General features: G+C 36.3%; 1 protein-coding gene across 1 annotated transcript; it reads right to left on the bottom strand.

Annotated features, from left to right (window-relative positions):
• Window positions 1–203: 203 nt before the first annotated feature.
• Window positions 204–13,391, bottom strand: LOC128635921 (MKRN2 opposite strand protein). Its single transcript, XM_053689018.1, has 4 exons — window positions 13,109–13,391; window positions 9,895–9,944; window positions 4,733–4,895; window positions 204–553 (listed from the first exon to the last, which is right to left on the bottom strand). The coding sequence occupies exons 1-4, from the start codon at window positions 13,327–13,329 to the stop codon at window positions 331–333; spliced, it is 657 nt and encodes a 218-aa protein (XP_053544993.1). The 5' UTR covers window positions 13,330–13,391; the 3' UTR covers window positions 204–330.
• Between the last annotated feature and the right edge of the window lie 890 nt (window positions 13,392–14,281).

The following is a 14,281-nucleotide window of genomic DNA, read 5'->3' as shown; positions in this document are numbered from 1 at the left end:
TGAAGACTGTAGACATCAGTACACATCTAAAACTTTGGGGCTTGGTTAGGAGTCTGAAAATCAGCACAATGTTATTTAAAAATAAGAAAAACTATACATTTTTACAAAAAAAAAACCCAGATGGGCTAAATAAATGGATAATCTACAACACATTTATGCAAAGAAAAATCTAGTGTACAATGTCCCTTTAAATAAATTTACATGTTAAAAATTACAATCTGGGAAGACTTTTACATTCAGTAATGTCTATAAAATACATCAACAAACAAGGGACCTGATCACAATCATTTAATCATTAGATATGGTTTTTAAAGAGCTGGGATCAACTCCTCAAGGTGTAATCACCACATTTTTGTGGTTTTTAACTATGTAGAAATCATTTTCTGAAATTTCCTTGCAGATGGTGATGTACTTTGAAGCTCTTCGTGTCCGTGGTAAAACAAATCGTTCGGTAAATTCCTTCTTGCTAAACGTCTTCTTTTCTTGAAGAGTCAACATGCTGTTTACAAACGTCAGCGCAAATGTGTAGCAGTTGTGATCACTTTCTTTGTATCTGTAAAAGACATGTTTGAATATTTATATGTTTCCTGATTACAGCTACTTGTAAATCCCAAATTAGGGGGGAAAAAAATAAAATTCTTATAATTATTTACATTTTTACAGTCAATAGAACCAAAAGTTCCATAAAGTCTGCCAATATTTCTTTCTAAAGTTACAGTCTTTTTCCTACCACTTTGGTTAATAGCCCACTTTGTAAACAAGTGCTTCTGCAAATTATTCCCGAACCTACTAAACTCCAACCTAAAATCAAATCATGACACTTGCTTTACCCTCATTTTTATTAAACCTTCTAATATACTTGAAGGTCTCTAGCATATCACCTATATCCCCTCTCTCTTCTAAGCTTCTCTTAGGGTCCAATGATCTAAACCTTGCAAGTTCAGACGTGGCCAATACGATCGGAATGATTAACACGCCCTGCTAGAGGCCGATTGGCTGCGAATGTGCAGGGGGCGGCATTGCACAAGCATTTCACTAGATATGCTTGTGCAATGTTAAATGCCAACAGTGTATGCTGTCGGCATTTAGCGATGTCGGGCGGACATGATCCACTACAGAGAATCATATCCGCCCGACACTTTGGGGTAGCCAAAGCCTTAATGTAAAGATAGAGAGATAGAGATTGATTGATTTATTGATTGGAGGTTCATGTTCTTGGGAACAATGGATTGAGGCTTCAATCAGTAAAAACAGCTTTCTCATAAACAAAATAAACATAAAGTAGCAATTTTCCATAATTGTATACTCTGTAGTTACTATTGCAAGCCATTGGGAATGCATTAAGGGAAAACTAATTTTACAGTATATTGCCCCTTTAAACGGACAGTCTAGGCCAAAATTAACTTTCATGATTCAGATAGAGCATGTAATTTTAAACAATTTTCCAATTTACTTTTATCACCAATTTTGCTTTGTTCTCTTGGTATTCTTAGTTGAAAGCTTAACCTAGGAGGTTCATATGCTAATTTCTTAGACCTTGAAGGCCACCTCTTTTCAGAATGCATTTTAACAGTTTTTCACCACTAGAGGGTGTTAGTTCACGTATTTCATATAGATAACACTGTGCTTGTGCACGTGAAGTTATCTGGGAGCAGGCATTGATTGGCTAAACTGCAAGTCTATTAAAAGAACTGAAATAAAGGGGCAGTTTGCAGATGCTTAGATACAAGATAATCACATAGGTTAAAAGTATATTATTATAACTGTGTTGGTTTTGCAAAACTGGGGAATGGATAATAAAGGGATTATCTATCTTTTAAAACAATACAAATTCTGGTGTAGACTGTCCCTTTAAGGCACAATTTAGTAGAAATTGAAATGCACATCTGTGCATATGTATAAATCAGCAGCAGTTTGCAATATAGTGTTAAGCTATTACAAACTGCTATGTGTGCCAGCACTGATGCACTGAATGTCACCAAAGGCAAATGAAGCAGATGCAACCTTCAAATAACTTTATTGAATTTGCAGTTTATGGTTTTATTTAATCTCTTGGCTGCAGTGCATTAAACCCTCTAAGAGCCAAATGGTTAAAAAGACTACCAGGTTGGGGGGCGTGTCCAAACTGCGTTCTAAAGAGGACGCTTTTCCTAAAGCTCCCGAGGATTCCTCTATAATCCGCCGATTATTAGGCTAAAAAAACAGCATTGATACAGAATTTCACATATCTATCAAAGCTTAACCCTGCAAGGGTTTGTTTCAGGCTGCATTTGCTGTGTGCATGATTCTGGAGCTGAGGAACGGACGATTAGGGCCTGGAGCGGCGGCTCACTACTAGGCGACGACCCCCCCCCCGGTCTCCGGGGTTCTTGTCGCTCCCAGACTGCACTATCCAAAATATTATATACCCATCGCATCTCTTGGGGGAATACTTAACAGTTGAACAATGTTTTCCATACCGGTACCTATGCACGACGAGGCCATGCTTCAGCGTTTGGACGCTCACTATATCAGACTGGAGCGTCTCCTGCAAAAACTATTATACAAAGCTCCGTCTGAATCCTACCTGAGACAGCTGTGTGAGAACTGTCCTACAGCCGCAACAACCGATGGAGATCTGGAGACTGACAGTACCGGAAGACATTACCTACAGGCCCGAACTTGAGAGTTCCTATGCTAACGGCCTAGAACGAATGCCGCACCCCACAATGCCAAATATATCACTGGCGGTAAAGAAGCCTGAGAGCGCTACCAAGGGGAAAGCAATGGACGACTCAGCCGATTCACAGCTACCAAACTACGTCGCAACTGCAGGGAGGAAGGGAGGCGATTCGGCTGATATGTTTATACCGGACGGTGTAGCAGACACGGAGGAAAAGGAGCATATCTCAACTAACATACTGATATCGAATTGCGGCTCCAGTGTTTACATACAACCCTCCCATGCAACATATAATGGCCTCAAATATCTTTTAGAAGTCCCAGACTACCCGGACACTACAGGGAGCAATGAAGCTATATACAGAGGGAGACAAGAACACAACGCACATAAACCGCAAGCAGCCATAAGAGGTATGACACAGAAGCAAGATCTGGTTTATCATGAGGTGACATCTGCTTTATCTGCTAACTTTAAAGATTGGGCTTCAACATCTATGTATAAGCAAATGGACGATTTTAACTTTAATGTTGGACATTTTGGGCAATGGGAACTGCCCAACTGTGCTTATAATGCACCCACATTGAAACCCCAGGAGACTAACACAGGCGCTGTTTACACACCATTAAAATCTCACCATATGCCTAAAATCTCATACCACAAAAACCTCACTGCCCTGAAAACTTTTATACCTTCACTCCACTTCCCATTACACGCCATTGGAAAGGATATGGACAGTGGGGGTTAATCTAAAAACTGTATGATGCCACATATGTGTTTTCTGTTTGACTTGTTTCTCTATATTTCAGATGTTTCTATTATCTTTATCAATGACGCAATCCATAAATGTTCTAATATTGTATGTTTGATTATACCTATTTAGCAGCTAGACGTTCTTTATTATTAACTCAAATTGCAGACGTGTTCTTAGCTGCATATTGTTATTCAAACAGTTTAATTTATAGTTCTTCATGATAGCCTCCAGAATTAAGCCCAATAGGTTAGACAGGGGATATATGCAGCTTGCACCTTTCTAATATGATGGGTGACCTGCCTTATGGCCAGCGGCCGGGGCCGTGGGCAGTAACTTCTAATCATAATATATCAAATACAAGCCATTATATGATATAATATTGACACCCTACAGAATTACATTTCTCTGTCTCCCATACACTTTTGTTATAACCCAAATGAGGTCATCCTAAGCTCATTGCATTTAACTATATATTCAGTCCACATGGGCAGACAGCTAATTCTTATTACCCCCAAAACAATGCAAAAGAGATATTATACTAGTAGCATACATAACAATATAATCATTATATCTCATACCACTTTAAGTTTAATTGAAGATAACATAGGCGTATACAATTAACACCCCCATATATGGCCAAACCTTTTTTCTTTGCAGTCTGACTGCCTAGATGTTTTGCTGGAGTGTCTTCCGGGAGAATTCTGTTTATGTTGGGTGTGTGGCTGGGGAGCGACCTTTACTTTTGTATTTTTCTTCATCAGTACCATGTATACCACTGAAGAGGATTCTTGAGAAATCCTCACCCCTTTTAATATCTCTATGTCACAAAAATAACTTTATAACAGTGGTCCAAGAGTGACCGATTCAGATGTTCGTAGAGATAAAAGGACAGTTTGCTTATATGTTAGTTATTACAACGGGTATATCTCTTAAGCATGTTATATTATCTTATCCTATGTAACCTGTTTTCTTCAAATGTATGTCCTTCAATGAAAATAAAAATAAAAATATTAAAATAAAAAAATAAAAAAAACAAGACTACCAGGTTTGCAATAGAGCAGACATATTTGTTTATATGCAATAGTTTGCCTGGAGTTATGTTAAACAGAACAATTCCAAATGTATTTAAAGGGCTATTTAATGCTTTCATGTGTTCTAGTAATAAAATTCTGTTGATCTCATTTGATTTGGACTTTTCTTTGTGGATCTTTGATCTATCCCTTTACAGTACTAAAGTCACTGCCTGCTTATTTCTTCTGATCACAGTGCAGCTTCACATAATATATCTAGACTGTGTTCCTGATGTCATAAAAACATACCTCTGCGGTAACCATCTATCAGCAGCTGAGAATCTCTCTAGATAGTCGTCCCATTGGCTTCTTACATTATGCACATCAGGCGGCACAAGCAGAACGCTAACGCACTGATCCCAGCCAGTGGCATCTCTGTGCACACCTGTTTCATTATAATTAAACACAACACCTGCAATCAACACAAATGTAAGTCATATATTAGTAATGTACTTTCAATATTCACTTTATCTATTTATCCTTTTATTTAATTATGAATTAATTCATATCTGTCCTTAAAGGGACAGGAAACCACAAAAAAAATATTATCAAATTTGCTTCATTCTCTTGTTGTCCTTTGCGAAAGGAAAAGCAGTGCACTACTGGCAGCTAGCTGAACACTACTGCAGACAAATGTGTGCAGGCACCAATCAGCAGCTAGCTCCCACTAGTGTAGGATATGTGCGTATTCTTTTTCAACAATGGATACCAAGAGAACGAAGCACGTTTTAAAATAGAAGGGAATTTAAACGTTTCTTAAAATCGCATGCTCTATCTGAATCATGCAAGTTTAATTTTGACTTTCCTATCCCTTTAGGTAACCCCAGGAAAGGATATAAGATAAATATACTCAAGAGACTTTTTAAAGGGTGTGTTACAGGACTGTGCATAATTTTGAAACATTTATATTGTATGCACATGAGTTAATTAATTGAAGTATTTTTCACTGAACTAGAACCAAGAAAATATGGTGCTGAAATGTACCCAATTAATGGCCAAGCTCTTCAGGTATCTTGGAGCCATCTGTCTAGGACACTGATAGTGAACCATGGTACTCCAGATGTTTCAGAACTACATTTCCCATGATACTTTACTGGACTTCAGAGTGCCTAAGCATTATAGGTAATGTAGTTCTGAAACATCTGAAGTGCCAAGGTTCGCCATCACTGGTCTAGGATGTTTAACCTTTGTTGCGGCCATACTTTTGCAACTGTTGAGTAATCTGTTCCCAATGAATGATCTCTTTAATGGGACATAAAAGTCAAAATTAAAATTCAGGTAGAGCAACAATTTTAAAATACTTTCTGTTTTAGTTCTGTTATCAAATTTACTGTGTTCTTTTGGTGTCCTTTTCTAAAGTCCATATATAAATATGCCTAGGAGCATGCATGTGTCTTAAAGGGACAGTATACTGTTTAATTGTTTTTCCCTTAATGTGTTTCCAAATACTTGTTATACCGTCTGCAGAGCATAAAATGTATGACATATTGCTTATTTGTGTTTATTTTTGTATTTGAAATAGCTGGTGTTGTTATTTGAACCTACAACCCATTAAAATGGGTTGAGCTTGCAGAGAAATTGCATTTCCTTATTTTATTACTTTCTGTACATGCACATGCTTATGTATATTATCTCTGTCTGTATACCAAAGCCTAATACTTACTGAGTACAATTGAAAATTAACATTTTATTGCTTATCTCTCCTACACCCCACTGGGAGTGTAATTTCTTCTGCTGGTTATGTCTACACAGCTTTTCTATAGCCAATACTTGTATTAAAGGGACAGTCTAGTCCAAAATAAACTTTCATGATTTAGAGAATATAATTTTAGACAATTTTCCAATTTACTTTTATCACCAATTTTGCTTTGTTCTTTTGGTATTCTTAGTTGAAAGCTAAACCTAGGAGGTTCATATGCTAATTTCTAAGCCCTTGAAGGGCATTTTGACAGTTTTTCACCACTAGAGGGTGTTAGTTTGTGTGTGTCATATAGATAATACTGTGCTTATGCACGTGGAGTTCCAGGGAGCCAGCTCTGATTGGCAAAAATGGATGTCTGTCAAAAGAAATGAAATAAGGGGGCAGTTTGCAGAGGCTTAGATACAAGGTAATCACAGAGGTAAAAAGTATATTAAAGGGACAAGAAACCCACATTTTTTCTTTCATGATTTAGAAAGAGAATGCAATTTTAAACATGTTTCTAATTTACTTCTACTATCTCATTTGGTTTATTCTCTTTATATTCTTTGCTGAAAAGCATATCTAGATATGCTCAGTAGCTGCTTATTAGTTGTTGCACATAGAAGCCTCATGTGATTGGCTCACCCATGTGCATTGCTTTTTCTTCAACTAAGGATATCTAAAAAATTAAGCAAAATAAATAATAGAAGTAAATTGTAATGTTGTTTAAATTTTTATTTTCTATCTGAATCATGAAAGAAAAATTTTGGGTTTAGTGACCCTTTAATATAACTGTATTGGTTATGCAAAACTAGGGAATGGGTAATAAAGGGACTATCTATCTTTTTAAAGGGACAGTCAAGTCCAAAAAAAACATTCAAATAGGGCATGTAATTTTAAACAACTTCCAATTTACTTAAATCACTAATTTTTCTTTGTTGTCTTGGTATTCTTAGTTGAAAGCTAAACCTAGGATGTTCATATGCTAATTTCTTAGACCTTGAAGGCTGCCTCTAATCTAAATGCATTTTGACAGTTTTTCACCACTTGAGGGTGTTAGTTCATGTGTTTCATATAGATAACATTGAGCTCATGCACGTGAATTTCCTGAGGAGTGAGCACTGATTGGCTAAAATGCAAGTCTGTCAAAAGAACTGAAATAAGGGGGCAGTCTGCAGAGGCATAGATACAAAGTAATTACAGAGGTAAAAAGTGTATTATTATAACTGTGTTGGTTATGCAAAACTGGGGAATGGGTAATAAAGGGATTATCTATCTTTCAAAACAACAAAAATTCTGGTGTTGACTGTCCCTTTAAACAATAAAAATTCTGGTATAGACTGTCCCTTTAAGTATTTGCCACTGCTTAGTGCTTTTTATTACTAAAATGAAACAGACTGTTTAATATCCCTTTAATCGATGGAGCAGGTAGGCGGGGGGGGGGGGTAATATCAGTGCAAGGCCAATGTTACATTCATAACATCCCTTACAATATCAAACAATTATGATCAACCACATTGTTGCAAACACTGCCACCACATAGTGCTAGATACCTGCATGCTCTTGAGTGTCAAAAAGTCTGCATACAAGAGAAATGTTGTAAAACTATCACTTTATTAATAATCTGCAGAACTACTTTAAAGGGATATCAAACACCATTTTTTTTTTTCATGGTTCAGATAGGGCATATAACTTTATACAACTTTTTAGTTTACTTCTATTATCAAATTTGTTTCATTTTCTTGGTATCCTTTGCTGAAGGAGCAGCAATGCACTACTTGAAGCTAGCTGAACACTGAAACCAGTGAGAAGATACATTTATGTGCAGCCACCAGTCAGCAGATAGCACCCAGTAATGCATTCCTGCTTCTGAGCATATGTAGGTATGCTTTTCAACAAAGGATACCAAGAGGAAAGGGGTAATTAAATAATAACAGTACATTGGTAAGTTGTTTACAATTGCATTCTCTATCCGAATCACAAAATAAAAAATATTGGGTTTCATGTTAATAGTCTTGTAATTATTGTTTTTATTGTTTTTAAAATTGATCATACAGCATAAAGAAAGAGGCACGTTAGAAAATAATAGAAGTATAAACAGTAGATAAACTTCATAGTCAATTAAAGACTGCAGAGCATAAAAGGACAAGAGTAAGTTTTGCCATAACCATGTTGGTATAGAGAACTAGCAATGGCAGACAGATATTGACAATAGTTAAAGGGACATGATACCCAAATGTTTAAACACTTGAAAGTGATGCAGTATAACTGTAAAAAGCTGACTAGAAAATATCATCTGAACATCTCTATGTAAAAAAGAAAGATATTTTACCTCAAAATGTCCTAAGTATTCACACCCCATTGTAAAGGACTTTAAGTAGCAAATCAGTATGTCTGTCCTGGGACAGGCAAGGGAGCGAGCTTCATGCACACTCATGTTATTTCCCTATTCAGTTTAAGGAAGTTTACTATGAAATGTCATGACATCACAGTTCATGACCTTAGCACTGCTGATACTGATTGGCTGCTGTTCATTTCATCTTTTTTTTTTTTACCTGCAGCTGGACAGTAACTGAAAGATAAGTTTTTACAGAACACTTACTCTGTTGAGCTGAGGAAATTGTGAGGTAAATATCTTCCCTTGTTACATAGTGATGCTCAGGTGATATTTTCCTGACAGCTTTTTACAGTTATGCTGCATCACTCTCAAGTGATTTAGCATATGAGTATTATGTACCTTTAATGTGACAATAGGTATAGGGAATAGGTATATCATAGTTGGATTTGGATATTAGCCGGCTGGGTCAGACTCCAGTGGTACATGAAAGAACCAAGATTTTCTGATGACTTTATCAAGGTGACAAATAGGTTAGGAGCACTAGAAATGGCTCATCTCAAGGGAAACATATATAAAGCAGTGATGTTACCTCTGAGTAATTTGGGCTGATGCTATGACTATTACCAATAAAGGGAGGTTGCCTTGGGACCTATAAGCATTTTCGCCTTGTCTGCAACCCAGGCAAGATTTTGCTGAGTATTTTTATCTGATCTCACCTATGGGACAGTATAGTCAAAATGATTCAGATAGGACATGCAATTTTAAACAACTTTCCAATTCACCTGTATAATCAAATTTGCTTTGATCTCTTGGTATTCTTTGCTGAAAGCTAAACATAGGCCGCCTCTTATCTCAGTGCATTTTGACAGTTTTTTTTACAGCTAGACAGCGCTAGTTCATATGTGCTATATAGATAATATTGTGCTCAGCACTGATTGGCTAAAATGCAAGTCTGTCAAAAGAACTGAGATAAGGGGGCAGTCTGCAGAGGCTTAGATACAAGGTAATTACAGAGGTAAAAAGTGTATTTATATAACTGTGTTGGTTATGCAAAACTGTGGGATGGGTAATAAAGGGATTATCTATCTTTTTAAACAATAACAATTCTGGAGTAGACTGTCTGTCCCTTTATTTGCAGACTATTAGGGCAAGCTGTAAATAATTTTGTCCTGTTCTCAAAGCAATTGATGTCTTGTATATAGGTGGGTTTATGCATTTTTTTTTACATTTTATAGGAACATAGGTTACAGAGTTTGCTTTTTGGCCTCTTTAGAGAGAGAAACACATTTACACAAAACAAAGGAATCCAACACCAATATAAATAAAAACGCATAATGTAATTTTTAACACAGAAAATTAGACATTTCAAATATAAAGAATAAATAAATTAACCTTGAGAACTGGTTATCCCAACATGAAGGTCTGAGCAACCGTCATATTCACTATAAAAAAAGACACAAAACCAATAAATGAATAATAGGGATGCAAAAGCAGTATTAAAGGGACAGCACAGTCAAAGTTTACACTTTACTTATTGTTATTATCTAATTTGGTTTGTTCTCTTGGCATCCTTTTGTTGAAAATCACACCTAAGTAGGCTTAGGAGTTGGGAGCTAGCTGCTGAGTGATGCACATATATGCCTCTTGTCATTGGTTTACCAATGTGTACAGCTAGCTGCCAGTAGTGCATTGCTGCTCCTTTGATCAAGGATACCAAGAGAATAAAGCAAATCTGATAAAAGAAGTAAATTGGAAAGTTGTTTAAAATTGTAGGTTCTTCTATTATGTAATTAGCCTTCTTCTGGTATTCTTTGTTGAGAAGCACTTCTATGTAGGCTCAGGAGCAGCAATGTACTACTGGGAGGTAGCTGCAGATTGGTAGCTGCACATATATGCAGGGCTCAGATAGGCCCACTAGAGGTGTGGGCCCAGTAGCGATTGAGACCTCTGTGACCCTATAGTTATGTCCTTTCAGCCAATACACCTTTAATTTCTGTCTGTCAGCCCCCTTATCTTAGCCATATATAATTATAAATATATACAGTCCTCCGAGCTAAGCACTCCTATTATCTAGTTTGCATTATGCAGCAACAGTGTAGGATGCACTTCAAAGCTATTAAAGGGACAGTCTAGTATAAATTAAACTTTCATTATTCAGATAGGACTTTTCATTTTAATCAACTTTCCAATTTACTTTTATCATCAAATTAAACTAAACAAAGGTAGGCTCATATGCTAATTTCTAAGCCCTTGAAGGCTGCCTCTAATCACATGCTTTTTAAATCTCTTTTCAACACAAATAGACAGAAAGTACACGTGGGCCATATAGATAACACTGTGTTCAGGCACAGGGGGTTATTTAAGATTTAGCAAAAAACAATGCTAAATTTAAGACAATAGATAATAAACAGTCACAGTCATGTGATCAGGGGGCTGGAAGAAGGTTTCTAGATACAAGGTAATCACAGAGGTAAAAAGTATATTAATATAACTGTGTTGGTTATGCAAAACTGGGGAATGGGTAATAAAGGGATTATCTATCTTTTAAAACAATAACAGTTCTATGGTAGACTGTCCCTTTAATATGCATAATCCAGAAAAAGGCACTCTGACTCACCACAACTTGTTTCTTATTTTATAACAGAAATGTTTGTCTGAAGACGGGGTTAGAATCCCCAAAATGTTACTGTATGCTATTACATTTTTTAAAGGAAATAAGGCACAAGTTCGGCAAGTGTCTTCTTGTGGATATATATATATATATATATATATATATATATATATATATATATATATATATATATATATAAAAAGAAAGGGGCAGGGTGGCGCAGAAAACTCAAACTAAAAAATATATATAATGAATAAATAAATAAAATATAATACAGTTTATAGTAAAATATTATAGCAATATAAAGTTATAAAAAAATATATATAAAATAAATAATATAATATATAGTGTATAGTTTTACAAATGTCCATAAGCTATTAAAAATCCTAAACGATCAGAGGTAATCAGGAGCACTTCAAATACGGAGAGCAAAGTCTGCAGGTGTTAGTCCCCTATTAGATGTGCACTTACTTGAATGAACCTCAATCACATGAGGTAAGAATGTAGCACTTTCATAAAAGAGTGAGGCACTCCCTGTAGAAAAAATAGAATGATCCACTGGATCTCCCAGAGTGCAGGCTTCTGTATCTTGGAATATGGATAGTAGAATCCTCCAAATGTCCTCGTGCTCTCTTTAGTAAGTAGTAACTTCCAATTCCAGTGTTGGTGTCATATAAAGAGAACCAGAAAAGCAAACATAGTGTAAAACTGCTTTAATGGAACATAAATAACACACAATAAGGTACACTCACATAAAAAACCTCAACTAATGAGGTATGAAGAGAGCACATAGATGTAATAAAGCTGCAGCCCAAGAATTCAGTAGGTATCCGCAGTGGGAATCTTAGTTCAAAGGCAAATGCAGGCTCCACAGTTACAGAAGTATCAAACAATTCATACAACAGGTGATGTACCTTCCTTAAAAAATCTTACGCGTTTCGAAGGGTTAAATAAATTAAGTTCCCTTCTTCATCAGAGATACAGGCTATTACAGGACTCACCTATAAATAGTAACCCCAAAAGTAGCTACATTCTTCTTGAGATCCACCGCGCGAGGTTTGAAACGCACGCCGGCATTTCCTGGGTCCGTGACACGCAAGGCGTACTTCCGGACATGCGCATATACCAGGACCTCTGGCTCAGGGTAAACTGTTGTCATAGATACAGACAACATAGATCCCTTAAAAATCGAGACAGCGGTTATTTTATAACCGCTGCTACATTCTTACCTCATGTGATTGAGGTTCATTCAAGTAAGTGCACATCTAATAGGGGACTAACACCTGAAGACTTTGCTCTCCGTATTTGAAGTGCTCCTGATTACCTCTGATCGTTTAGGATTTTTAATAGCTTATGGACATTTGTAAAACTATACACTATATATTATATTATTTATTTTATATATATTTTTTTATAACTTTATATTGCTATAATATTTTACTATAAACTGTATTATATTTTATTTATTTATTCATTATATATATTTTTTAGTTTGAGTTTTCTGCGCCACCCTGCCCCTTTCTTTTTATGTTCTCTATTGAGGAGTGATAGGTCTCCTCTGCTATTTTGGGTTTTGGCAGCTGGATACTTCTTACTGAAAATATATATACTTTTATTAGGTGCTGGGTATAGAGTATATACCTTGTGGCATAGCTTTTATTTGACTGTGAGCGCCCAGGAGTGATTCAGTGGATTCTTTCTACTGGTTCATTCATCTTTTGTCTTTATATATATATATATATATATATATATATATATATATATATATATATATATATATATATATATATATATATATATATATACACTGTATATATATACACAGGGTGGAAAATATCACTATACTAGTCAGGGGTTAAAAGCTACTAGCCCAGATATATAAACATTAATTTCCCTTTGATTAAAACACTGGTAGATAAGTATGGTTTTGCGGTTTTGCTATGAGCTGCACAATAAATATTGTTACTTCTGCGTCCTGGATGACTCCTGACTTACCTGATAAATAAGCCCTTTGTGGGCTTCAGAACAAAGCTAAATTGCTCACCGTGCCCATTCACAAAAGGACTAGGAATACTGACAGGTGCATCCTCCAGTTTCCAGGAGCTCACTGCACTTTGCCCACAGATAGGGCAGTGTTGTGGAACAGAGCAGCAATAAATATCTTTCTGGCAGTGTGTGAACTTAATGAGACCCTTTTCAAGTTTTGAATACTGCATAATCCCTGTGGTTTTCAGGCCGTTTGGATAAATGGGCTTTTCCTGATCCCTGCTCCAGCGCAGTGCAGGATAGCAGCTCCCTTTGTTGTCTGATGTCACACACCAGGAAGTGAGGCAGTAACTGAGCTAATGGAAATGTAGTGTAATCAATGTCACTGGATAACACATACATTTCATCAGTTGTCTACAATAGGTGATGATGTGAGATAACTCTGTATTCTCCGGGGGTTCAGATAAACAGTTTGCTATGTGAATGCTTACATAGAATGGGTCACAAGTTCACCACACCAAGTGTGACAATTTATCAAAGTCCTGGCTTTACAGAAAACAGCTTTGCAAGTAGGATACAATATACACATATTCTGCTGCATGAAAACTCTTAAAGGGATATGAAACCCAAAAACGTTCTTTAGTGATTCAGACAGAGCATACAACTTTAAATTACCGTACTTTCCAATTTACTTCTATTATCAAATTTGCTTAAAGGGGCTGTCTAGTCAAAATTAAACTTTCACGATTCAGATAGGGCATGTAATTTTAAACAACTTTCCAATTTACTTCTATTATCTAATTTGCTCAATTCTTTAGATATCCTTTGTTGAAGAAATAGCAATGCACATGTGTGAGCCAATCACACAAGGCCTCTGTGTGCAGCAACCAATCAGCAGCTACTGAGCATATCTAGATATGCTTTTCAGCAAGTGATATCAAGAGAATGAAGCAAATGAGATAATAGAAGTAAATTAGAAAGTTGTTTAAAATGACATGCTCTTTCTAAATCGCGAAAGAAAAAATTTGGGTTTCATGTCCCTTTAATTCCCAATGGTATTCTGTGTTGAAGAGATGCATAGGGAGGCATCTGGTGCACTTCATGGCAGGAAATAGTGCTGTCAAATAGTGCTCTTGCAAATAGATAACTTTCTTGCAACCCTGCTGCCATATAGTGATCGAG

The sequence above is a fragment of the Bombina bombina genome, chromosome 7 (genome assembly GCF_027579735.1).
Source record: "Bombina bombina isolate aBomBom1 chromosome 7, aBomBom1.pri, whole genome shotgun sequence".
In the NCBI taxonomy this organism is placed as follows: domain Eukaryota; kingdom Metazoa; phylum Chordata; class Amphibia; order Anura; family Bombinatoridae; genus Bombina; species Bombina bombina.
Note: the sequence above shows the minus strand (reverse complement) of the source record. Positions and strands in the feature narration are given on the sequence as shown.